The 25,659-nt window shown below is 41.9% G+C and overlaps 1 protein-coding gene and 1 long non-coding RNA gene across 6 annotated transcripts in view; one reads left to right on the top strand and one right to left on the bottom strand.

Annotated features, from left to right (window-relative positions):
* Positions 1-4,051: 4,051 nt before the first annotated feature.
* EPB41L5 (erythrocyte membrane protein band 4.1 like 5) overlaps positions 4,052-25,659 on the bottom strand; it is a 169,409-nt gene continuing 147,801 nt past the window's right edge. Inside the window, exons 21-26 of one of the 4 annotated variants that reach the window (XM_008972499.4) lie at positions 22,142-22,235; positions 18,203-18,277; positions 15,597-15,638; positions 15,106-15,236; positions 14,708-14,758; positions 4,052-8,239 (exon numbers count right to left, since the gene is read on the bottom strand). In XM_008972499.4, the coding sequence (XP_008970747.3) occupies positions 14,749-14,758; positions 15,106-15,236; positions 15,597-15,638; positions 18,203-18,277; positions 22,142-22,235 (352 nt within the window). In that variant the 3' untranslated portion in view covers positions 4,052-8,239; positions 14,708-14,748. Of the gene's footprint in view, positions 8,240-14,707; positions 15,237-15,596; positions 15,639-18,202; positions 18,278-22,141; positions 22,236-25,659 lie in introns of all 4 variants that reach the window. The other 3 variants (XR_008624473.2, XM_008972498.4, XM_008972497.3) reach the window with 3 other exon arrangements.
* Positions 8,056-15,720, top strand: LOC117979340 (uncharacterized). Of its 2 annotated transcripts, XR_004670091.3 has the most exons (5): positions 8,056-8,185; positions 10,032-10,158; positions 11,224-11,401; positions 12,302-12,431; positions 15,069-15,720. It is a non-coding gene; the product is annotated as an uncharacterized LOC117979340 (long non-coding RNA). The 2 variants fall into 2 exon arrangements; XR_010109333.1 differs by lacking the exon at positions 11,224-11,401.

Below are 25,659 nucleotides of genomic sequence, written 5' to 3'. Positions count from 1 at the left end.
GATTTAGGAGGCACCAGCACATGGATGGATTTGAAGCTTCAGGAGTGTGGGAATGAGAACAGGTGGGACCGAGAATGAGGGTCCCTAGCTTTGACGGAACAGGCAGAAGAGGAAAGTCAGACAAAAGATACCAAGTAGTGGTCAGACTGGCAGAATAACCAGGAAAAGTTGGTGTTAAACCACATGTAGGATGCTATATTACTTTACCAAATAGTCAGTGCCCTGCCCACCTTTTGAACTCAGACACACCTGAGTGATTTGTTCCGGCCAGTAAAATGCAAGCAACTGTGATGTGTGTCACTTGTAGGCAAAAATAGGACAAGCCCAAGTGTGGTTCCTTGTCTCTGAGATCATAAATACACGTCAGGTCTCTTGACGTGGGTCTCTACGTGGCTTTGAGCAGAAAGCCCTCGTCACTTGCAATTGAAATGTGGCATGAGAAATGAACTTCATCGTAAGCAGAGCTGGTTCTGTGGATGTCGGTCACGGAGAAGGGTCCTGGGTTTGGTTTAATGCTCTGCTGTCACCGTCTTGAAATCCTCAGTAGTTTTTAAACAGGGCTCTGCATTTTCATTTTGCAGCAGGCCCTGCAGATGACGTTGTTGTAAGCCACTGAGATGTTCTAGGTCATGACTACAGTGTGATCTACCCTCTCCTAACCGATAAACCAAGAAAAGAGGGGTGGCTGAAAAGAGGACATCGAATGCTGTCATGAGGCCAGGCCAAGAAGGCCTGAATACTGTGGCTGTACTCAGGACAGCGGGTAACCCATTCAGGAAGTGTGGCTGTGAAGGAGAGAACATGGAGGACACCAGAGGGAGCTGTGAGAAAGAGAACTTTCTATTGCCTGTCTTAAGGGGGGAAATATTTGGAAAGGTTTCAATTTTATAGTGAAACGGTGTTTAGGGAAGCATAGCATAAAGATACAGGAGATAGGAAAAAGATCCACAGAGTAAGTCCCCTTAGAAGGGAGATGGTCAGGGACCCGGGGCACAAGCTGTGGAATGAGCACGTCCATTTAAACAGGGAGGGAGGAGGAAACGTGGGTGCAGACACAGGAAGGGCTGCTGAGAGTGCTCCTGCCTGATGCTTTCTGCTTTGATCTGCAAGGTAGACATGAGGTCATTTGCTTAGAGTATGAGGGGCCCCTGAAGAGGGACAGAGTGGAGACTATGAGACAGCTGCCATGGAGCCCTGGAGTACAAACAGAGCAGGCAACTGAGTCCTGGAGGTGAGGTGGACCCAAGAAGTTGTGACCAGGAATCTGCTCTGTGGGTGCTTTCCCTCCTGCAGCTGAGACCAGGCCCTCAGAAATGGTGGCTGGATCTCTCCAGTGATGGTAATTCACCATTTGGGTGGGAAGAACGCAAAGCAATTAAGATTGGCTAAGAACAGACCACCATCACCATAAATAATGGCAAGAACTCACACTGGAAACATTTGTTAGCACTTTTACTTGTAAGCACTCTGCAGTCTTAACTCATTTAACTTCCCACACTGTGAGGAAGTATTAGAATCATCCCCATTTTACAAGGATAAGGCAGAGGGATTGGTGGATGGAGTTCCAACAGGGTGTAGTATGTTGTAATTCAGTACTAATTCATATAAAATGGCTGGCCTAAAAGTGTTGTGTGCTTTAATCTTTTAGGCAGAGAACTTTGTATGTTTTGAAGGCTTCACTGAACATGCGTTTCTTGAGCGTCTATTACTCACCAAAGCTAAGAGGAGTTGCCAGCTGCCCCAGAGGCCTGCCTGTTTCTCTGCCCACTCCATCCCAACAGCTCCTTGGCCTGACATTCCCATTGTTAGTCCACTGCAGGGCTTCCAACCTGAGAATCCCTGGGGGATCAATGAGTACATGAAATTTTTTTTTTTTTTTTTGAAACAGGGTCTCACTCCATTGCCCAGGCTTCAGTACAGTGGATTACGGCTCACTGCAGCCCCAACCTCCTGGACTCAAGCGATCCTCCCAGCCTCCTGAATAGCTGGGACTATAGGTGCTCACCAGCATGCCTGGCTAATTTTTGTATTTTTTTGTAGAGACAGGGTTTCACCATGTTGCCCAGGCTGGTCTCAAACTCCTGGGCTCAAAAAATCCACCCACCTTGGCTTCTCCAAAGTGCTGGGATTACAGGTGTGAGCCACCATGCATGGCCAAGCACATGAAATTGCATGCAAAGCTGCCATGCTTCCGTATTTGCAAGAGTTCCTAACCTGGAACAAGATTAAGAATCAGCAGCAAACCAAGTGAGAGCTTCCAGGGAGATGGTGCAGCTTTTCCGTGAATACCTATGAATTCACCACCTAAATGGTACTCAGAGCTCTTAAGGGGACAGCACAAGGTAAACGGAAAGATCATTCCAAGGTAAAGGGTATCGGCTACAACCCAGGCAAGAGGAAGGGCTATTTCAGGCCCTCGGGAACCCTGAAGGATGGCAGAAGCTCCCTCCAGATCCATGTTACGGTTTTCTTCTCCTTTGGGGAGGCACTGCTTGGAGCCATGAGGATTTGAATAGACTGACTTCCCCTGTGGAAATTCTGGATGCAGGTTGGAAGGGCCTTGGGGACATGGCAGATTCAGACTACTCTTTGCTGCAAGTCTAGTTTAGGGAGCCAAGACAAGCAGTGCTGAGGGAAGATGTCCTGGATGCTCAGACTTGAATTTCCATCCCTAGCCATGTGACCTAGGGCAAGTTCCTGTCCCTCTCTTGACCCGTTTCCTTATCTACATACTGAGGGGCTGGGACTGGTAATCTTGAAAATCAATTCCTGCCCTAACATCATGATTTGCTAGCTTGAGAGCATGTGCTGACTGTTATCCTTGCCTGGTGCACTTCAAGTGCGAAGGATACGCCAGCCTGGGCTGCAGAGGGTTCCCTGCTGTGGGGGAGGGGCTGCTCCGCCACCCCGCTGGTCTCTCCTCAGGACCAGCCTGGGAATCTAAGCACAGTGGGCTGAACATCTGCTGGGACAAGGATGGGGCCAGAGACAGATCACTCTGACTCACCACCCTGCCACCAAACTAACGGTGAGTTCTTTTTCTTGGGCCTGACAATAACCTTAGTGACCTGAGATCTGTACCCTCTTAGCCCCTCCAGGCCTTTCTTGGTGCTGGCCACAAAAGCCCATTCTGGGTGACACAATGGGTTTATTTTTTGGTGGTTTTGGTAGCCCAGTATCCATTCCCCTTCCTTCTGGGGAACCACAGCCTGGCCAGGGTGCCCTCTAAGGCAGCGCCTGTGGAGACACCATCCACACTCCCTCCACCTCCACTGCTGCCCATCCTCCATCTTCCTGTCAGTCCTTATCTTTCCAGTGAGTTGTTTTCGCTACTTATTGGTGGCTTTCATTACTTATTGCCAAGAACTTCCTCTTAGAAGAGCTCCTGGTACAGGTGATTGAATCTGGGTTCCAGCCCCTTTCCATATATCTCCAAAAAGCAGAGAAAAGCTCCTTAGTTTCCAGGGCCCAACTGGGCCTCTCTCCCAGGCAGAAAACAGAGGGGAGAGGGAAAGAGAAGACTTCCAACTTTTCTCAGCTTTGCCAACACCCGTATGGTGCAGTACGACTCTGCCCAGCAGAAGTCCTGAAACCAACCCAGGTGGCACTGTTCCTCGCTGGATGGTGCAGTGCAAACCCAGAGAAGGCTGGGGACTGGTGGGCGCCAAGGGAAGGAGAAGTCAACACCTGCATACACTCTACCACACGCTGTGACACACACTTCTTGTGCCATTTCAGACAAAAAACCTGAGGTATTAAGCAGTAGAGCCCAGATCCGATGCCCAAAGCTGTGGTGATACTGCACCATGCTGTCCTTGGAATGACCACTGTGCCTTCCAGGATATGCTGGGGATGACCAATGAGGTTTTCAACCTTTGAAAATGCCCCTACTCCCAAATTTACACCACAAACACGGAAATCAACCTAAAAACAGTGCGGCTGCTTCTGCTCACTCCCTCAGGTTCGTACCAACAGTGGATCTGGTCTAACTCTGTTGAGGTCAGCATGTAGGAATCACAGTTCCAAGAAACAGAAACAGTGCACAAAAACATGAATGTCTCACGAAGGTTTATTTGAATAGAGTTACATCTAGAGTTCTCATTTCAGTGTACAAACAACTCAGTGCAGTGTTTCTAATACAAGTCATATAAAACTGGAACACACTAAATGAATAGTGCACTTGATAGAAAAATAAATTACACTTTAAATGCTACTGCAAAGTTTTACACATAGAAAAGGTAAACACAAAATAGTTAGTGAGACCCTCATAACCACTTATCATATCCAGATAAGGAGATAAAAGGGGCAAAGGAATCTGTGCTATAAAAAAAAAAACTCTCTGAAGAGGAGAAATCCTGACAAGTAACTGAATGATCATCTCAAGCAATGTGGTGACATAGGGACTTACAGATCCTATCTCTTAGAACTGGGAAGGAATCATAGCTCTACCAATGTGTTAACACAACCCAGTTCAGCTCAGGGCAAATTTCTGTAATTCAAACAAATGTCCTCATCCTAACACCTAATATGGAGGAAAAGTTTCCAACTTTCTTCTGACCACTGAAGAGGTACAGTGTTTAAATTTCTGAGAGGATAAAAAGGACAAATAATCTAGAAATGTGTCTTCTTCAGTCTGTAGAAGACCCCAGGTTTCCAAGCAACTACATGGCCAAGGGCATGAATAATTAAAAATCGGTGGGAACTCACAAAGACTCTCAGAGCTGAGACACCCACAACAGCACCTCGTTCAGCTGCCACATGTGTGAATGAGGATGCGATGTCCAGAAGTGTTGGCTGCCTCCAAGTGACAGGTAACACTGCAGAACCTATCTGAGGACCTGCCAGCCTCCCGTTTCACGCAGCCACTCTGCTGCTCTACAAAGTTTCACATCAGGGGTCAGCGGCTTTGTAAAGGGGACTCCGCAGGAACACAGCTGTGCTGGGGCTGCTGCTGCTGTACTGCGCCAGCAGAGCTGAGTGGGACAGTATTTCCCATCTCTGGTCCTTTACAGAACAAGACTGCTGACTCCTCTCAATGACAAGACAAAAACTCTGCTTCTCGAGACTCTTACTTAGAAAAATAGCAGATTTTTCTCTCTGTGACTGATAAATAATTCTGCTAACAAGACTTCTGAAGGAAATCTTCATTTTGGGGCTTAGCTAAGAGAAGAGGTGCAAGTTTTAGCCAGAAGTGAGAAGCATAAGATAACAAGTAGTCCAGATCCAAAAACCCAAGAACAACTCAGGGCTTTCATCCTTAAATCTCCATAGGATATCTGTGATTGTACAAAGGCAAAGGCTAGAGACAAATGTTAGGAGACTATAAGAAATAGTTTTAAAAGTTTTTTCTTAAAACAATGTATAAATGTTAAGGAAGTAAGCACACAAGGAACAGAATCATTCCTCTGTTCAGCAGTGTCTCCTGAAGAGTAGGAATGAAATGACCATGACCTCCTGTGTGTCAAAAGATGATGCTACTGACATGTCACAAATTAGGTCTCACTGATGAATTTACAAGTTCTCAGGCGAAGTCTAGAGCAGGTAACTGAAACCTTCACATCTTATTTTAAACCACCCTGTCAACTCCCACTTCCCCTATCAGGGCTATGAAATGGACTGAGTTGAGGTTCCTCTCCTGTCTGCCCGCAGGGAGGCAGCACTATCTGCTCCCCGCCACCCCACCGTGCTCCGAGGCGTGCACGGCAAACCCTCAGCAGTGCCCCCGGCTGCCCCTTCTCCAACCTCAGCCCAGTCTCACCAGCCTGCTTCTCACCCACTATCAACTGCAACCTCTTTGCCAGCATCCTTGATGGGTTCACACATGCTTCTCTCTTCTCAAGAGACAGGCATCTCCCCTTCCCTACCTGCCACATTCGTAGACCACCTCAGCCCTGCCTCTCCCCACCACACTGTTCTCAGGGGAGCAGAACAGGAAGAGCTGTTACAGCAGCTCTGCGCATGGCAGCAGCAGCAGCTGTGACAGGAAACCAATCCCCGACAGGCATCTAATCTGTCGGGGCCAATTCAGCATTCAAGTATGAACTTCCGTGTTTGCCACTTCATGTCAGGGCATGAGACAAAATTTCCTCTGAGCTTGAAATTCAAGTGAATTTTAACAAAGTCCCCATCAGTATTCTAACTGTCAAGAATACAGGTATCCAAAGACATAAAGGTCACAGACTATGTCCAACTACCTAATTCCTAATTTTAGGAAGTTTAAAATAAGGATGTTGTCACCTCCTGAACTGGATGGGAGATTTAGGTCTTCCAAGGCGTAATGCCTCAGCTGCTCTGTGGTGAGCAGCACAACGGTAACCCTGCAGGACATCTACGGTTGCCAAGACACTGAAAATTTGATGCTCATTCCGTCATGTCCTGGGTCAAGCCCCTGGTTCTAGGTATCACCTTCAGCTTTGAGAAAATATGTCCTATAATTAAGAACTGGCAAGAGCCCCACCAGTGAAACTCAGAAGCTGTTTTTAGTATAATGGCTAAGGGGAGGCAGCCAGCAAGAAGTGTTGACTTTCCTTCTGCAAAAATGTTTTGTGCAAAAGTGGGTTCCAATCACTACAGCTCCCTGGGAAACAGTGCAAGATTAAAATTCCTGAGCTTTCCAGTCAGACACTAGTGTGTGTTTGCCTGGACACATGATTATGTTATAAGGAGCCCAGGAAAGTCCAATCCATGAAGTTTTAAGGATCTAAGACTGGATGTTCTTTTATGCTAAGCAGTACAAATTAGTGCTTAATTATATACATACTGCAGGACAGAAGACTAGGAAGCAAATTCCAGGAGGTATAGCTTAAGATCAGTTCTCCATAACGAGGGATTAACAACTTTACCAATATGGTTTCCACATCATCCTTCTTCCCCATGGCAACCGAGGTTTACCTTGTTCATTCGAAAATTATAAAGCTAAATAGCGTTATTGCTGGGTATTAGAATTACAGATGGACATTGCTATACTTTATTTTTCTGTGATGAGTATATATTATTTTAACATCCAGAATTTCTTTGTACAGGCCCAAAGGGATGGGGAAGTTTTAGAGATCTCTTTTAAACTAACACAGAATTCCTAGTGCAATGCAAGTTCTTTCGGTATATGCTGTGTATAGCTTCATACGTGGTAGGTATTTAAGAAACAACATCCCTTCACCCCTGTTCCTATTGCCTATTTTGGTCTTGGTGTATTTGTTTTGTTTCATTTTTTTTTCCAGTTTGAAAGCTCTAAATTTATTCAGCTTATACTGAAAGGAAATGAAGTCTATGTCCAAATAGGAACCAATGTGGTTCCTGCTGTGCTGTGCCTTCATTACCTGAGACTACAGCAGCCTGCATTCTCCACCGGGCTCGGAGGAGTGCAGATGCCTGAGGTAAATGCCCCAGGGTCTCTTCAACAGTAACCCACCCCACTGATAATTTACACGATACGTGTGTGGTGCCTGTGAGTGCTTCCTGTGGAAAGGCAGGCTGAAAAAAATATGACAGGATTTTATTTGATTTCTCCGTAGTTCTTCTCAGGGTTTATCTTGATGTAAACTTGAAATATTAAGATAGCCAGTACAATAAGAAATCAAAAGAATGGGAGACATTTAAAAAAACTCTATATCCTAAACTTCTCTTTAGTGTTGTAATAATTGTTAAAAAAAAAAAAAAAAAAAGTTGGCCCTAAGTCTGCCTTTATAGTGTCCACATTAATTTCCTAAATTCTTGATTTCTAGGTAAGTCAGGAAAAGGGCAATTTCTCTAACAGGCAGCCAGATCAAGGATGCTCTCACCCTGATACTAGATGGAAATAGCTTTCAAAAGGTTGTTGACTACCAGAGGCAGGCTTGTTATGAAGTTGTTATGAACAAATGGAACCGCTAGGTGGAGCCAAGAGTTTGAAGGAAACCCCAGAAAAAGAAATTCCCTTGTTTTGGGAATTTGTAACATTTATAAAAGTATAGAAAGTTCAAGACCAAACACTCTCTTTTGGGCAGCTATGCAGTGTGATTCAACAATTCCAGTTGGACGGAAAATACAGCTGTCTTTTTCACGGAGTTGAAGTCAAATCTACGTGCAGCTTTTTTTACCTACAAATAATGGACAAGCTCCTGAATCCAACATATTCTAGCTGAAACGGATCCCAGGACGGAATGCTGGAGAGATGCGTATTCCAGCTACAGGCCCTTAGAGCTCAGTGGTCAGTAAACACTTCTGCTTCAGGACAGCTTCTTCTGCCAAAGTGGGACCAGAGCTGAAAGGAAGAGAGGATGGGTTACTCAGGGAACCCCTGGGGTTTGGGGGAGGACATTCATGTCTCCATTAGTGCCACATAGAGCATTTTGAGGGTACAGCAGATTACAGACCTAAGTCAATATGTAGTAACACCTAACCTGGCAATGAGATATTCCATAGAAGGGACATTTCTGGATAAACACTGCTTATTTCATTTTGAAATAAAATATAAAGATAGCACAATTTCCCCTTCTTAGCAAATACGTTAAACACACACTTAACCATTTCTTAATGAGTCAGGGTTAGTATGAGTATCAAGAACAGTGCTGTGCTGAGCTCAGGGGCAACACACTCAGGCTGTTCTCTGCTGCTGCTGCTCCTTTTTTTTTTTTTTTCTGTGAGACGGGGTCTTGCTCTGTCGCCCAGGCTGGAGTGCAGTGGCATAATTATGGCTCAATGCAGCCTCAACATCCCAGGCTCAAATGATCCTTCCACCTCAGCCTCCCAAAAGTAGAAGTAGCTGGGACTATAGGCCTGTGCCAACATGCCTGGCTAATTTTTGTATTTTTCTGTAGAGATGGGGTTTCACTGTGTTGCCCAGGCTGGTCTCAAACTCCTGGGCTCAAGCCATCTGCCCTCCTCAGCCTCCCAAAGTGCTGCGATTACAGGCATGAGCCTCTGCACCCAGCCCTGTGTTTCTTTACATATTCCTACATGGCCGTGTCTGTGTTCCTACCAGTTAATCTATTTTGTTAGAGCTGTGTGAAAAATAAGAAGACATGGGCTCTGCATGAGGGCTCATGAGTTTCTGCTATGAGTGAACTGCATGAGTTTAGATGCAAGGAAGTAACGACATCTAATTTGGTTTCATAAAAACTTAAAACATGCTGGGTAAGGTGGCGCACGCCTGCAATCCCAGCACTTAGTGAGGTGGGAGAATCGACTGAGACCAGGAGTTCGGGACCAGTCTGGGCAACAAAGTGAGATGACGTATTTACAACAACAACAAAAATAGCCAGGTGAGGGTGGTATATGCCTGTAGCCCAGCTACTCAGGAAGCTGAGGCAGGAGGGTTGTTTTAGCCCAGGAATTGGAGGTTGCAGTCAGCTATGATCATGACACTGCACTCCAGCCCAGGTAATGGAGAGAGACACTGTCTCTAAAAAAAATGTTTAAAGATGTAAAACAGTATCAAAGTACATAATACAAAGGACATAACTTAAAATGTTGAAAGTGGTAACAAGATTTATAAATGAAACAGAGTCACCTGTACCACTCTCTGTTCCTACTTTGAGGGACAAACACTTTCAACTGATTCTTTTCCTGGTATTTTCCTTCACTTTTCTGTGTCCCTGGTTCTCAAAGTGGGGTCTCTAGAATTTGGGAGAAATGCAAATTCTTAGACCCCACCCCAGATATACTGAATCAGACTATGAGGGTGGAGCCCAGCAGCCAATGTTTAAACAAACCTGCCTCCAGAGATTCTGCCTCACAACCCCCCAAAGTTCTGACTGTTCTGGGTGAGGTGTTTATACAATGACTTCCTCCTATGGACTATGAAGGCTTACCTTTCTTCCACCCTCTCCCCAGCCCCACAATCCTGCCTTCTTATCTTTTCAGCGCAGCTATATGACCAATTTTGATGATGTTAAAATTCAGTGTTTGTTGTAATTATGGAAATATTTTCACAACTATCAGTATATTTCATGTTTTATGTAACTTTTATTTTCCCTGGACTGAATAACTGCCTCATTTTTTTGTTGTTGTGATGGCTTAGTGGGTTTTTTGTTGTTGTTGTTGTTGTTTTTTAGAAACGAAGTCTCAGTATGTTGCCCAAGCTGGTCTTGAACTCCTGGTCTTAAGCGATCTCCTTGCCTCAGCCTCCCGAGTACTTCTCAGTTTTCTATACAAATCTCTCATCTATCCCTAACCTCTCAGGTAAACCATGGATCTCTTCTCAGTACATTCAGACATGTAATACAATTTTTTAAAAACTGGAGGGTGGGGAGCCTGTTTGTGTTTTTCTTGGCAAAATCCTTTCTGCTACTCTATATCCTCCTTTTTGAATCTGGACAGGATCCTTTCTAGACCCACTGGGCAGCTACCATCTTGGAACCTCCCTTCACCTTTCTCTGGGTAAATCCCTGCACCTCTCTACTGCCTCCTGGGTCCCATGACTTCTTTTTTGGATAAAAAAGAGGAACATATCTTCCACTTTAGATGGAACACATCTTCCAGTAGCTTCCTGAGGAAGGCTACATGGAAAGTATATATTTTAGGGAAACTGTATGTCTAAAAATGTATTCTAATCTCACACCTCACTGATAGTTTGGGAAAACTCTGGGTGAGAAATTGCCCTCCAGAATTCAGAAAGCACACTGCTCCAATATCTCCAGCTGTCAGTAGAGTCTGCTGCCATTCTCATTACCAATCCTTTGTACGTACTCCGTTTTTTCCCCCTTGCTGGAGACTTACAGCCTCTAACTTTGACTTCCTAAAGATTCATGATGCTCCTTGGTGTAGTCTATTTTCATTCTCTGTGCTGGGTACTCAACAGACCTCTTTAATCTAGAAACTCAAGTCCTCTGTTTTGAGAATGCTTGATGCCTTTCTTTGACAATTTCCTCCTTCCATTGACTGTAATCTTTCTAGATCTCCTATGACTCATATATAGGACGTCCTAGGCCAATCCTCCAATTTTCTTTTCTCTCCCAGTTTTCATCTTTCTATTCTACACATTTTGGGAGATTGTCTCAATTTTATCTTTTACACACTCTTTGGATTTCATTTTTAATATAGTTAATAATTTCTAAAAATGCTTGTTTTCCTTTTTTTTTTTTTTTAAGTTTCCTGTTATTGTTGCATGGATACAGTATCTATCTATCTTCGCTCTAAATTTAGATACTATGATTTTGTGACCTTTTCTTTTGTTATTTACATTGCCTTTTTTTTCCTACTTCTATTTGTCAAAATTCACATTGCCTTTATTTCCTTGTTTTTCAGTTTACCTGTTCTGCTCTTTCCTCACATATCTGACAATCGTTAGCTCTCTTTGTATTTCAAAGAAAAGCTCTGGAATGTGTCTGGGACCTGTGTATATATGGGCAAAACTCATCAACGAATGGGATCCCTGGTGATTATTTGGCAGATTCCTGGCAATTTCATCAGAGGATCCACAAATGTATGTGCAGGCCTTTTTCTCTTTGGTTGGTTGGCTTCTCCAGAGAATAAGCCTCTTACTTTTTCAACTCAGACATTTATACTTAGCTAACAGCATTCAGGAAACTGAGAAAAGAAGGAACGTTGGAAATTTCACCCTTCAGTGTGTGGACTTTGAGTTAGTCTTCCCGTGTTCAGTCTAGAGCCTTACTCCAAATGGAAATTCCCAGATCCAGAGCCTCTCTGGCCTGGCTCCTCCCGAGGGAAAACTTCAGAATTATGCTAAAATGGGCAAGGGTAGTGGGATGGCAGATGGGTGAAATGGGCATAAATACTTTCAACCAATCCCCATATTCTCAGCTCCACCTTGTACCCCATCTTCACAAGTATCTGGTACCTACAATTTCGTTGCCTTTTCAGGGTTCTGCAGTGTGAACTGGCTTGCTTTTTATTTTCTGTTTCTACTCCCTCCCCTATTCAGGCTTAGATTTTAGTTTACTCCACTCTGCTAAACTGGTTACCACTTATCATTTAGCTGCTTCCCAAAACTTGTTGAGGTCTAATTGCTGATGTCTCCTTTCCTGTTCTTTGTCCTCATGATTTGATGCCTTTGAAACACAGTATCACACAGAGAACACTGCAAAGTAAATCTAAATCTGTGGAGATGGGTGGGACCCAGTCATCATTTTTAAAAATTACTATAACATCCATATATTAAAGCACATAAGGCATGAGTTTACAGCTTGAACAACTTTTTGCAAATTGAATACACCTCTGTAATCAGCATGGAGAATATGAAACGGAACACTACTAGCACTCCCAAAGCTGCTTTTGGGCTCTCTTCTATTCCCTAGCACATCAAGGGTAACCATTATAGAGTTGTGCTTCTGTTTGAACTTGATTTTGTTTATCCTTATTACAGTGGAGAAACTCCAAGATGAATCCCAAAGATCTCCATCTCCAGCTGTTCACACTCCTGTGTAATCTCTAGCCCTTGGGTGTGGAAAGGACTTGTGACTTGCTTTAACCAACAACAACAGAATATAGCAAAGGTAAAAGGATGTCATTTCTGTGATTAGACTATACAAGATTGTGACTTCTGTCTTGCTAGCAGACTCTACTGCTTTCTCAGTTTGCATGCTAGAATAAAGTAAGCAACTACTTTGGAGAGGCCCACATGGTAAGGACTGAGGGCAGCTTCTTGGCAATCACCAGCTAGGAACTGAGTTCCTTAGTCTAACAGGTCTTCAGATCCTGAATCCTGCCAAGAGCCCTGGCTGGTGCCTCTTCTTCCATTGAGCCTTCAGATGAAAACCTGGCCTTTGCCAATATTTGACTGTAGCCTGTGAGAGACCCTGAAGCAGAGAACCCAGCTCAGCTACATCCAGATTCCTGAGCCACAGAAAATGAGATTCTAAGTGTGTATTGTTTGAAGCTGCTAAGTTTTGTGGTAAGTTGTTGCACAGAAGTAGATAATTAATACAATTATGTTTATGTGATTCATCTATACTGCTATATTTTAGTTGTAGTTATTAATTTTCACTGCTCTTTTCTAATATTTATCTAGTCAACTGCTAATGTGCAGTTGGAAGGTTTTCAGTTTGGACTATTATGAATATAGGTACTATAAAAATTCTTGTACATGTCTTTTGATGGACATATATTCATAGTTCCATTGGGTATTTATATAAAAATAGAATCACTGAATATGTTCAGCTTTAGGAGATGTTGCCAAACCTATTTTCAATGTGGTTACTCCAATTTACAGAGTTTCAGTTGCCCCATATCTTCACCAACACTTGGTACTATGTGTCTTTCATTTTAGCCATTTTGGTGATAATGTAGCACTGTGACATGGTAGTTTGAATTTACATTCCCCACGGACTAATCAAGTTGCACACTGTCTAGAATGCTTACGGGCCATTTGGATATTGGTTTGTGAACTGCCTATTCAAGCTTTTTTGCCCATTTTTCTATTATGCTGTCTTTAGCTTACTTATTTGGAGGAACTCTTTATAAATTCTAGACATGAGTGGGTCCTTTGCCATACAAAGTTAAGACTGAGGTTGGGGAGGAAGGAGAAGGGAAGGGGGTGAGAGAGGGAGAGAGAGACAGAAGGAGGGATGCAGAACAAATGTTTTCTCCTATTCTGTGGCTTCCCCTTCCATAATATCTTGAAATTACATCTTTTGATGAACAAAATTTCTTGATATAATCCAAGTGATTTTTTTCCTGTAAGACTAAAAGCTCCTTGTGAGCTGTTTAAAAGATCTTTGCCTATTCTAAGGTCACAAGTAAGTTCACTCATATTTTCTTCTATAAGTTTATTATCTGATGTTTCATATTTAGATCTGCAATCCATCCAGAATGGATTTTTGTGAATGGTATGGAGTTGGGTCAAGATTATTATTTTTTCCCCACAGGGACAACTAATCTGTCCAGCTGATTTACTAAAAGACCATTCTTTCCTTACAGCATTGCATCATCATTTTTTTCATAAACCAGAAAACTGTATTACATATGAGTTTGTTTCCAGACTCTATTCTGTTCCACTGGTTTATTTGTAATTTTTATGTCTTTAAGCCCTTTATTACTCCTTTCCATGAGTTCTAGGAAGAAAGAGATAAGCTCTGCTTTCATCTGTAATTTTTAATGTGAAAGTCCTTAAGAGCTCACATTTTATTGTGTAAATTCAATTACAAAGCATTACCGTCGGGTTCTCTGTGTGCAGCTCTATTTTTACAGTGATCATTATTAGGCATACAAATGCTTAGAAAAATAATCCATTACATTTGCATAAAGTGCTCTTTTACTAGATGTAAGCTTCCCAAATGTAGGTCTCTCATCTGTCTTGTTCACTGTTATCTTTAGTGTCAGATATCAGTCAATGCCTGGTACATCACAGACATTCAATAAGTGTTTGCTGAGTAATATGCTACTTTGAACATTGTGGAGACAAGAGAACAATTTTGAAATTAAACTGAATTTCTTTCAAGTTAATGATCTCTAATAATTCATCCTACCTTTCTCTAATTAGGAAAGCATGTATTTCAACCGACCCACATTTTCAAGGAGGATATGTGAAATGTGGGATATATTCAGAAAAAAGGTCTGAGGTAGGAGTGAAGGCAATTCTAAATCTTTTGTAAAACAGGTGCAGTTATGGTTCTAGCAAATCAAAAGTTGAAGAACCAGATGCTGAACAAAAAGCTCTAGTTTTTGAGTCTAGTTTCTGTCTGTAGCAAGCGACGCGTTGAAATGAGCTCACGACATGTATCGGTAAAGCCATCTCAGGGCTCTCACCCTGGGAGTATCCTAACTTACTTACCCATTTATACTGCACCTCTTCACCTGTGTTGACGGGCACCATCATTCATCACTGTTACAGTAGACATAGTCATAATAGTAAAGCGTCAAAGGAAACAATACAAATTGACTTTAAAACAAATATTACAAAGATAAGCCTGTATTACAAAGATAAGCCTGTTAACATCTTTAGCAAAGACTTGATAAAGAAACGCTAATACAGTCTACTTCGTAATTTTGTAGAAAATTGCTACTGACAAGAAAAAGCCACTACACTAAATAAACAAAAAAGATTTGCCCCATTTCAATATAGTTCAGTTAGTGAAGAATTGACCTTGCTGCTTTAGAGATAATAAGTTTTATTATTTTTTTCCTCCTAACAGATGCCTAAGAACTGCAAATGAGAAATACTTTTCTCACCTGGTCACAGCATCTACCAAGAATGGCGCTGGGGGAGAGATCAGTGAGATTCCATCTTTATTACCATGTCCCTCCTTCCCCGTCAAAAGCATTTCACATCCCGCAAGTCCATTAGACATGGCACCACTCTGCTGTGGGAGACACACACACAACTAAATACAGCGTAACAACACCTGCCTGGTCAGCACTTCAGCTCCAAATCAAGCTTCACTAATGACTATGAGATTAACGAAGATGGTTTTGATAATTATGACTGTTTTGTTTTTCTTAACTATTCTTCATCTGAGACTTTTACTTTTGTTTCTGCCAGCATCCTGACAAACATTTACAACCAGAAAGGGTAAGCCACTAGCTTGAAGCCATTAAGTTCAGTTAACAAGGCTTTGATAACAACCCTCATGTTTTTAAGGAAAAACAAAGAACCTAGTAATCCTTTAGGCCTTACCCTGAGAGGGTAGCCAGAAGAAAAATCACAAATAACATGAACTTACCGGAACAATCCACCGGGGTGTGATCATGGATGTGGAAGACACCTGAAATAATTTTATGCATGTATTTACTTTTTGGAAAGACTGACTTATTTTCATACTTATAATACATCTATTATGAAATCCATTCTAGGAGGGCAATTCTTAATTCTTAATGGTGTTCCTTGAGCTGACATGGACTTCTAAATCCAAGACCCTTTTCTATTATACAACACAGATGCTATCCCTCACCACTTAAGAAAGTGTCATAATTTTGAGAATCTCTTATCTAAAAATTTACCATTCAAGAATCTATTACTACTTTCAGTTCACTTAATAGGACTGCCCCTACCTCACACCCAGTATTCAGTTTAACATTTTATTTTCTGAAATTTCAGTTAATTACAAATAATGATAGCCTTCTTGGTAGCAGCCTGAACAATGGATTGTGACTAATCCAAATAAATAGCAACAAGAAAGTACACAGAAAAATAATCTGTTTAGATACAGATCATTCTCTAATTATCATGTATGCATGAAGAAAGCGAATAAAAACACCCATATTGCTCCTGGTTCACAGGGCCTTTGATATATTATTTTTAAATGTTTAACCTTCTATTATAGGTCATCTATGTGTAGAATTATAAACTAAGGAAACCCACCCATTTTACTAGTAATTTAGACTAGTCCTTGCATTGGTGGCCTTACATACTCATAAGAAAAAACTAATGTAAGTCCAGGTATTAGTAAATTAGATAACCACCAAAAGAATGAAAACACAGGCTGGGCGCAGTGGCGCACGCCTGTAACCCCAGCATTTTGAGAGGGCGAGGCGGGCAGATCATGAGGTCAAGAGATCAAGACCATCCTGGCCAACATGGTGAAACCCTGCCTCTACTAAAAATACAAAAATTAGCTGGGCATGGTGGCATGCGCCTGTACTCCCAGCTACTCGGGAGGCCGAGGCAGGAGAATCGCTTGGAGGCAGAGGTTGCAATGAGCTGAGATCACGCTACTGCACTCCAGCCTGGCGAAAAAGCAAGACTCCATCTCAAAAAAAAAGCCCCACAAAATCTGACTTTCCTACCAATACTTTCTAGATGCATGTTAACAGTAGGAAATGAGAGAAAAAATATCATAAATAGTAAACAAAGAATAGTTTGACAGACTTTTCCAGACTTGCAGTTAGTTCTTATCCTTGGTAAAGTCTTTCTTTGTTTATTAATCTAAGCTGGTCATTCCCAATGGGTGGTTCCCAGACCACATCTGCACCACCTGGGAACATGTTAGAAACACAACTTTTCAGACCCCACCCAAGATATACCAAAATTAGAAACTTGGAGGTGGGGCCCAGCAATCTTGTGTGTTAACGTCCCCTCCAGGTGATTCTCATATACACAAAAATTTGAGAATTAATGATCTAAGCAAACATTCAGTACCACAGAAAGTATCATGTGTATTTCCAAGCCTTCAGGATGGCATCTAGCCCCTACAGCAATTCTCATCATATCACTCATAAGGTACAAAGTTAGTCATTTCTGTTTTTTTTTTTTTCTTTTTTTTTTTTGAGACTGAGTCTCACTGTGTCGCCCAGACTGGAGTGCAATGGTGCTATCTCGGCTCACTGCAAGCTCCATCTCCCAGGTTCCAGCAATTGTCTTGCCTCAGCCTCCCGAGTAGCTGGCGCTACAGGTGTGCACCACCACCCCTGGCTAATTTTTGTATTTTCAGTAGAGACAGGGTTTCACCATGTTGGCCAGGCTGGTCTTGAACTCCTGACCTCAAGTGATCTGCCCACCTCGGCCTCCCAAAGTGCTGGGATTACAGGCGTGAGCCACCGTGTCCAGCAAAGTTAGCCATTTCTATCTCTCTCATCCCTGGAGGGAAGGAACTGTTTCAGTTGGCCCTCCATATCCATGAGTTCTGCATCTGTGGATTCAACAACTGTAAATCGAAAATATTTGGAGGGGAAAAAAAGGATGGTTGTGTCTGTACTGAAAATGTGCAGGCTTTTATTCTTGTCATTATTTCCTAAACAATACAATATAACAACTGTTTACCAGCATTTACACTGCATTAGATATTAGAGGTAAGCTAGATTATTTAAAATATACTAGAGGATATGTGTAGGTTATATGCAAACACTACACCATTTTATATGAGATTTAAGCATGCATGGATTTTGGTATCCAAGGGGAGTCCTGGAACCAATCCCTCACAGATACTGAGGGACAACTATACTTAATACAGTATCTTCCAGACTGTAATAATGATTGATATGTTCAATGCCATTCTTACGCTCTCATCTTTCTATAAAACTTTTTTAAAAATGAAATATATCCTTATTGTCTTAAGAAACTGCTTTATCCCCATGTTTTCTCTCATGTTATTTAATATGATGTTGAATTATAAAAGGCTGATAGAGACATGTGATTTGTAGACAGTGATACACAAATTCAAAGTGGTAAAATTTTAGGACAGAGAGGCAATGCTAAGTGGTTATTAAAACATAAACTCTTATCAAATGAAAAGTTTAACTGAATTATTAAAAAGGAAAAAACTGGAATCTAGCAGGAACATTTTTCAAAACAGAAATTTCTTTCCATCATACTATTTTAAAGCATATTTACCTGAGGTGCAACTGTGTGATCAATTAGATTCTCAGTTAGAGATGCAAGCAAGGCATCCAATTCATCTGTAGCTTCCTGTGGAAGACAGGAATCTAGAATTGTTAAATGACCCCTTTATCATCAGATGTTAAGTTTTTTCCATATCCTCTCAATTTATTTATAATTCTGACACAGGCCTGATTAGTGTTAATCCTTTAAACACACAGGGACACTCATAAATCATGGTTGTTAATGATTCCACTTCTGCATGGAGGGAAACCTATACTACAATCAGGATGTGAAAAAGCTAAAGTGCTATGTAAATTTTCAAATAGCTATTCTCCTTTGGTAAGACAAAACTTGGGTAGGGTTATGACTATTCTGGCTCTTAACTTTTTCTTTTTAATTACAAAAAAATTATTTTGGCTGGATGCAGTGGCTCACACCTGTAATCCTAGCGCTCTGAGAGGCCAAGGCGGGAGGATCCCTTGAGACCAGGAGTTTGAGACCAGCCTGGGCAATATAGTGAGACCTCATCTTTACAAAAAGTGAGCTAAGCTGGGCACAGTAGCACTCAGCTGTAGTCCCAGCTACTCAGGAGGCTGAGGTGGGAAGATCACTTGAGCCCAGGAGACAGAGGCTGCAGTGAGCCAAGATTACACCACCGTACTCCAGCCTCGGTGACAAAGTGAGATTCTGCCTCAAAACAAATTTTAAAAAAGTAAATACAGCCGGGCGCCCCTGGCTAACACGGTGAAACTCCGTCTCTACTAAAAATACACAAAATTAGCTGGGCGTGGTTGCGGGCACCTATAGTCCCAGCTATTCGACAGGCTGAGGCAGGAGAATGGCGTGAACCCGGGAGGTGGAGGTTGCAGTGAGCCGAGATTGTGCCACTGCACTCCAGCCTGGGCGACAGAGCGAGACTCCATCTCAAAAAAAAAAAGTAAATACAAAAAAATAAAATAATAAAAAAAAATTGTTTTGAGACAAGATCTTGCCCTGTCCAGGCTGAAGTGCAGTGGCACAAGCATAACTCACTGCAGCCCCAAAATGCTGGGCCCAAGCAATCCTCCCACCTCAGCCTCCCAAGTAGCTGGGAATACAGGTGTGCACCACCATGCCCAGCCAATTTTTTTTTATAGAGACAGGGTCTCACTTATGTTGCCCAGGCTGGTCTTGAACTCCTGGGTTCAAGTGATCCTCCTACCCTGGCCTCCCAAAGCACCGGGATTACAGGTGTGAGCCACTGTGCCCAGTCTTTTAACTTTTAGACTAGATGAGAATGGTACTACTCTGTATGTAATATCATACTTTGAACTTAAAAAAAAAACAAAAAACCAGTAACAGGTTCAGCACAGGAGATACTAGATAAAGGAGGTGCCTAAATTCCAAATGCTCCTTTATCTAGACTTATGGGTGCTTCTGTTTGTAAAATAATACAATATGAACTCTCTCCCTATAAATGTTAATACTTTTTGTTTAACCAGTATTTGAAGTACCTTATAAAGGACACAATTCTCTACTGTGAGGGAGGGGGTCTGGGAGAATTTTAAAACAACAAAAGATAAAATGCCAATCTGGCATTAAACAATAGGAACCTAGGGCATAGCACACAACCAAAAAGGGCCCTTCATTCATACATTTCTTTCTTTCTTTTTTTGGTGGGGGGCCAGAGGGACATGGTCTTGCTCTGTCACCCAGGCTGGAGTGTAATGGTACAATCATAGCTCACTGCAGCCTGAATTTCCTGGGCTTACACGATCCTCCCACATCAGCTGCCCAAGAAGATAGGACTACAGGCATGCAAAACTATGCCTGGCTAATTTTAAAAATTTTTTTTGTAGAGACGGGGTCTCCCTATGTTGCCCAGTCTCGTCTCAAACTCCTGGCCTCAAACCATCTTACCGCCTTGGCCCAAAGTGCTGGCTTATAGGCAATGAGCCACCACACTCAGCCACCCATTTACACATTTCCATTTCTGCTTATATGCCTTCAGGTCTTGGAGAATCTCCTATTCATATTTCAACATGCAACTTAATTTAAATCACAAAAACATGAAAAACTGTTCTCTCCTCTCGCATCTTCCCACCCTGCTGCCTGGACTAAGTGCACCATAACAGCTTGTGCAAGTCTACCACAATGTATTACGATTCTCTCTCCCACTAGACTATATGCAGTTAAGCTGAGACCATGTTTCATTCATTCACTTTTGAATCTTTAATGCTTAACAAGTTGTCTGGTACATACTATATATGCAATAAATCTTTGAACTAAATGTCCTTCTCTGCTTCAAAAACATCTCAGGTTCTGCTTAATGATTTCCAATGATTAGTCAATGTATCTTTTCAGATTTTCATCAGCAGAAAAGAAATGCCTGACTGAAGATATTTTAGGTTGGGTTTTTTCTTTAACCCTAAAAATCTGAAAGATACTTATATACCTAAATACCAACTATACACTTTCACTGAGTAGTGAGAATACAAGTGATCTTTAATTTTTCCTTTTTGTGAGGTATTTGGCAAATTACAATAGATGTACATTATGCAATAAAAGAGACAAATGGTAAGTGTTCATGCAAGGGCAATTTTTAATTTAACTTGCAAATTAAAACATTCATTGGCAATAAACTGGGTTTCTATGATTTCTGAATTGTTAAGGGTTTAGCGAGTGGATACAGAAAAGGCAGAAGTTGGGATGAGCTGGTTATGCTGCAATGCAATTAGTGATAGTGATAGGTCCCTGTTATTTCAAAAAGTTTGTGTCAATCAACAAATATTTCATGCCTATTATGTACCAGGTACTATTTGAGACACTTAGGCTGCCTATAATCCCAGCACTTTGGGAGGCCAAGGTAGTAGAATTGCTTGAAGGCAGGAGTTTGAGACCAGCCTGAGGGATACAGCAATGAACAAAACAGGTCGCATCTCTCACACAGCTTACATTCCCTAGAGCAGCAGTCCCCAACCTTTTTGGCACCAAGGACCAGTTTTGTGGAAGACAATTTTTCCAAGGACCAGGTTTGGGGGTGGGGTATGGTTTTGAGATGAAACTGTTACACCTCAAATCATCAGGCATTAGATCGTTATAAGGAGTGAGCAACCTAGATCCCTCGTGTGCGCAGTTCACAGTAGGGTTTGCACTCCTATGAGAATCTAACACCACAGCTGATCTGAGAGGAGGTGGAACTCAGGTGACAATGGTTGTCTGCAGCTCACCTCCTGCTGTGTGGCCCAGTTCCTAACAGGCCATAGACCAGTACCGGTCCGAAGCACAGGGACTGGGGACCCCTGCCCTAGAGTAAATGAAACTACTAATTCAAAAAGATCCCTTAATTCTTTCATCTAAGAAGCACTTAGTCCCTATTTGCATGCAACACTGTATCTTAAAAGGAAATATGAGTGGAAGCAGAGCCAACATTCAAAACCACCCCCAAAATATAAACAAAGTACATACAAACTGGAGAAGAAACCCTAAGATCCTCTTGTGAGTGGTGTGGCAACAGGAATTCTCCCTAGAGAACTGTGGCTCAATGCTTTTATCACATTTTTTTTTTTTTGAGACAGTCTCACTGTATTACTCAGGCTGGAGTGCAGTGGTGTGATCTCAGTTTACTGCAATCTCCACCTTCCAGGCTCAAGCAATCCTTCTGTCTCAGCCTCCTGAGAAGCTGGGACCATAGACACATGCCACCATGCCCAGCTAATTTTTTGTATTTTTGGTAGAGACAGGTTTTGCCATGTTGCCCAGGCTGGTCTTGAACTCCTGAGCTCAAGTGGTCCGCATGCCTCGGCCTCCCAAAGTGCTGGAATTACAGGTGTGAGCCCCTGTGCTCGGCTTCTCTTCTCACATCTTAAGTCCCAGTGTCACTCAGTAATCACTAGATGCCCTTGGTTATACTGCAAGATTCAATTCAAAACTGTCTTTGGCAAAAATTTTAAGAAGTAAAAGTAATCTTACCTTTAGAACAGAACCACTGTCGGCAGGTGTGATAAGCATCAGAGTCTCAAGAGACTCTTTGGGGAGGGGCACATTATTCTCATTTAACACAGCACTAGGAAGAAAAAGATAAATTCACATCATGTAGGACCTGTACAGGTACAGGCAGGATTTTCAAAGAAAGGGCTTAGGAAAGAAGTGCAACAAATTCATGTAGGGGAAGGTATATGAAAAAATGCTCAACATCATCAGGGAAATGCAAATCCAAACTATGATGAGACATCATCTCGCTCCAGTTAAAATGGTTTTTTAATAAAAAAGATAGGCAATAACAGATGCTGGTGAGGACCCACAGAAAGGGTAACCCTCTTACGCTGCTGGTGGGAATGTAAATTAGTACAGCAACTTTAAAGAACAGTATGGAGGTTCCTCAAAAACTAAAAAGAGAATGACCATATGGTTCAGCAATTCCACTAATGGGTAAACATCCAAAAGAAAGAAAATCAATATATCAAAAAGACATCTGCCTCTCATTCTCATTGCAGCTCTACTCACTACAGTCAAAATATGGAACTGACCTAAGTGCCCACCAAGTGCTTAACGTATTGTCACATGTACCCTGAAACAAAGTACATCTATAGTGCATCAATATTTTAAAAAGTTAAAGGAAGCTGTGGACAAAGAAGTAAAGGAAACCAAGAAAACAATGTACCAACAAATATAGAATATTAAGAAAAATTATAAAAAGGAATTAACTTTGAAGCCAACAAGTATAATTTTTTTTTAACTTCAGAGGTACATGTGCAGGTTTGTTATATAGGTAAACTTGTATCACTGGGATTTGTTGTACAGATTATTCTGTCAGCCAGGTATTAAGCCTAGTACCCATTAGTTATTTTTTGTGCTCCTCTCCCTCCTCCTGTGCTCTACCTTCTAACAGGCTCCACTGTCTGTTTTTCACCTCTATGTGTCCACGTGTTCTCATCATTTAGCTCCCACTTTACGCAGTATTTGGTTTTCTGTTCCTGTGTTAGTTTGCTAAGGATAATGGCCTCCAGCTCCACCCATATTTCTGCAAAGGACACAATTTCATTCTATTTCATTCTTTTTTATGGCTGCATAGTATTTCAAGGTGTGTACATACATTTTAAAAATCCAGTCTGCCAGCACCATTTATTGAATAGGGAAGCCTTTCTCCATTGCTTGTTTCTGTCAGCTTTGTCAAAGATCAGATAGTTGTAGGTGTGTGGCACTATTTCTGGGCTCTCTATTCTGTTCCATTGGTCTATGTGTCTGTTTTTATACCAGCAACATGCAGTTTTGGTTACTGTAGACCTGGAGTACAATTTGAAGTCAGATAGCATAATGCCTCCAGCTATTTCTTTTTCCTTAGGATTGCCTTGGCTATTTGGGCTCTTTTTTGGTTCCATATGAATTTTTAAATAGTTTCTTCTAGTTCTGTGAAGAATGTTATCAGTAGTTTAACAGAAATAGCATTGAATCTATAAATTGCTTTGGGCAATATGGCCATTTTAATGATATTGATTGTTACTTTTTTTTTTTTTTGAGACAGAGTCTCCCTAGGTTCACCCAGGCTGGGGTGCAGTGGCGCGATCTCAGCTTGCTGCAAGCTCCACCTCCCAGGTTCACTCCATTCTCCTGCCTCAGCCTCCCGAGTAGCTGGGATTACAGGCACCCGCCACCACACCCGGCTGTTTTTTTTTTTTTTTTAATTTTTTTTTTTTAGTAGAGACGGGGTTTCACTGTGTTAGCCAGGATGATCTCGATCTCCTGACCTCGTGATCCACCCGCCTCGGCCTCCCAAAGTGCTGGGATTACAGGAGTGAGCCACTGCACCCAGCCAATATTGATTCTATCCATGGGCATGGAATGTTTTTCCATTAGTCTGTGTCATCTCTGATTTCTTTAAGCAGTGTTTTGTAGTTCTCCTTGTAGAGATCCTTCACTTCCCTGGAAACCAAGAAAATCCTAGGTATTTTATTCTTTTCATGGCAATTGTGAATAGGACTGCGTTCCTGATTTGGCTCTCGGCTTGACTATTGTTGGAGTATAGGAATGCTAGTGATTTCTGTACACTGATTTTGTATCCTTAGACTTTGCTGAAGTTGTTTATCAGCTTAATGAGCTTTTAGGCTGAGACTATGGGGTTTTCTAGATATAGAATCATGTCGTCTGCAAACAGAGATAATTTGACTTCCTCTCTCCCTATTTGGATGCCCCTTCTTTCTTTCTCTAGCCTGACTGCTCTGGCTAGGCCTTCCAATACTATGTTGAATAGGAGTGGTGAGAGAGGGTATCCTTGTTTTGTACCAGTTCTCAAGGGGAATGCTTCCAGCTTTTGCCCATTCAGTATGATGTTGGCTGTGGGTTTGTCAGAGATGGCTTTTATTATTTTGAGGTATGTTCCTTGAATACTTCTTTTATTGAGAGTTTTTAACCCGAAGCAGTGTTGAATTTTGTCAAAAGCCTTTTCTGCATCTATTGAGATAATCATGTGGTTTTTGTCTTTATTTCTGTTTATGTGATGAATCACATTTATTGATTTGCATATGCTGAACCAACCTTGCATCCCAGGGATATAGCTATTTGATTGTGGTGGACTGATGTGCTGCTGGATTTGTTTTGTTGAGGACTTTTGCATTGATGTTCATCAAGAATACTGGCCTGAAGTTTTCTTTCTTTGTTGTGTCATTGCCAGGTGTTCGTATCAGGATGATGCTGGCTTCACAGAATGAGTTATGGAGGAGTCCCTCCTCCTCAATTTTTTGAAATAGTTTCAGCAGTAATGGCACCAGCTCTTCTTTGCACATTGGGTAGAATTCAACTGTGAATCCATCTAATCCTGGGCTTTTTTTGTTTGGTAGGCTGTTAACTACTGATTCAATTTTGGAGCTCATTATTGGTCTGTTCAGGTTTCAATTTCTTCCTGGCTGCCTTGGGAGAGTGTGTGTGTCCAGGAATTTATTAATTTCTTCTAGATTTTCTAGTTTATGTGCATAGAGGTGTTTGGTAATATTCTCTGATAGTTATGTGTATTTCTATGGGGTCAGTGGTAATATCCCCTTTGTTGTTTCTGACTGTGTTTATTTAGATCCTCTCTCTTTTCTTCATTAGTCTACCTAGCGGTCTATTATTTTTTCAAAAAAACAACTCCTGGATTCATTGATCTTTTGTGGTTTTTTTGGATTTTTTTTTTTTTTTTTTTTTTTTTTTTTTTTGAGACAGAGTCTCACTCTGTTTCCCAGGTTGGAGTGCAGTGGTGCAATCTCGGCTCACTGCAACCTCCGCCTCCCAGGTTCAAGCTGTTCTTGTGCCTCAGCGTCTGAAGTATCTGGGATAACAGGCATGCGCCACCCCGCCCAGCTAATTTTATATTTTTAGTAGAGATGGAGTTTTGCCATGTTGGTCAGGCTGGTCTTGAACACCTGGTCTCAAGTGATCCGTCTGCCTCCACCTTCCTAACTGCTGGGATTACAGCCATGAGTCACCATGCCCAGCCTCATTTTTTGAATGTTTTT

Source organism: Pan paniscus, chromosome 13, assembly GCF_029289425.2.
Source record: "Pan paniscus chromosome 13, NHGRI_mPanPan1-v2.0_pri, whole genome shotgun sequence".
Taxonomy (NCBI): Eukaryota; Metazoa; Chordata; class Mammalia; order Primates; family Hominidae; genus Pan; species Pan paniscus.
This window is presented reverse-complemented; position numbering and strand designations above follow the sequence as displayed.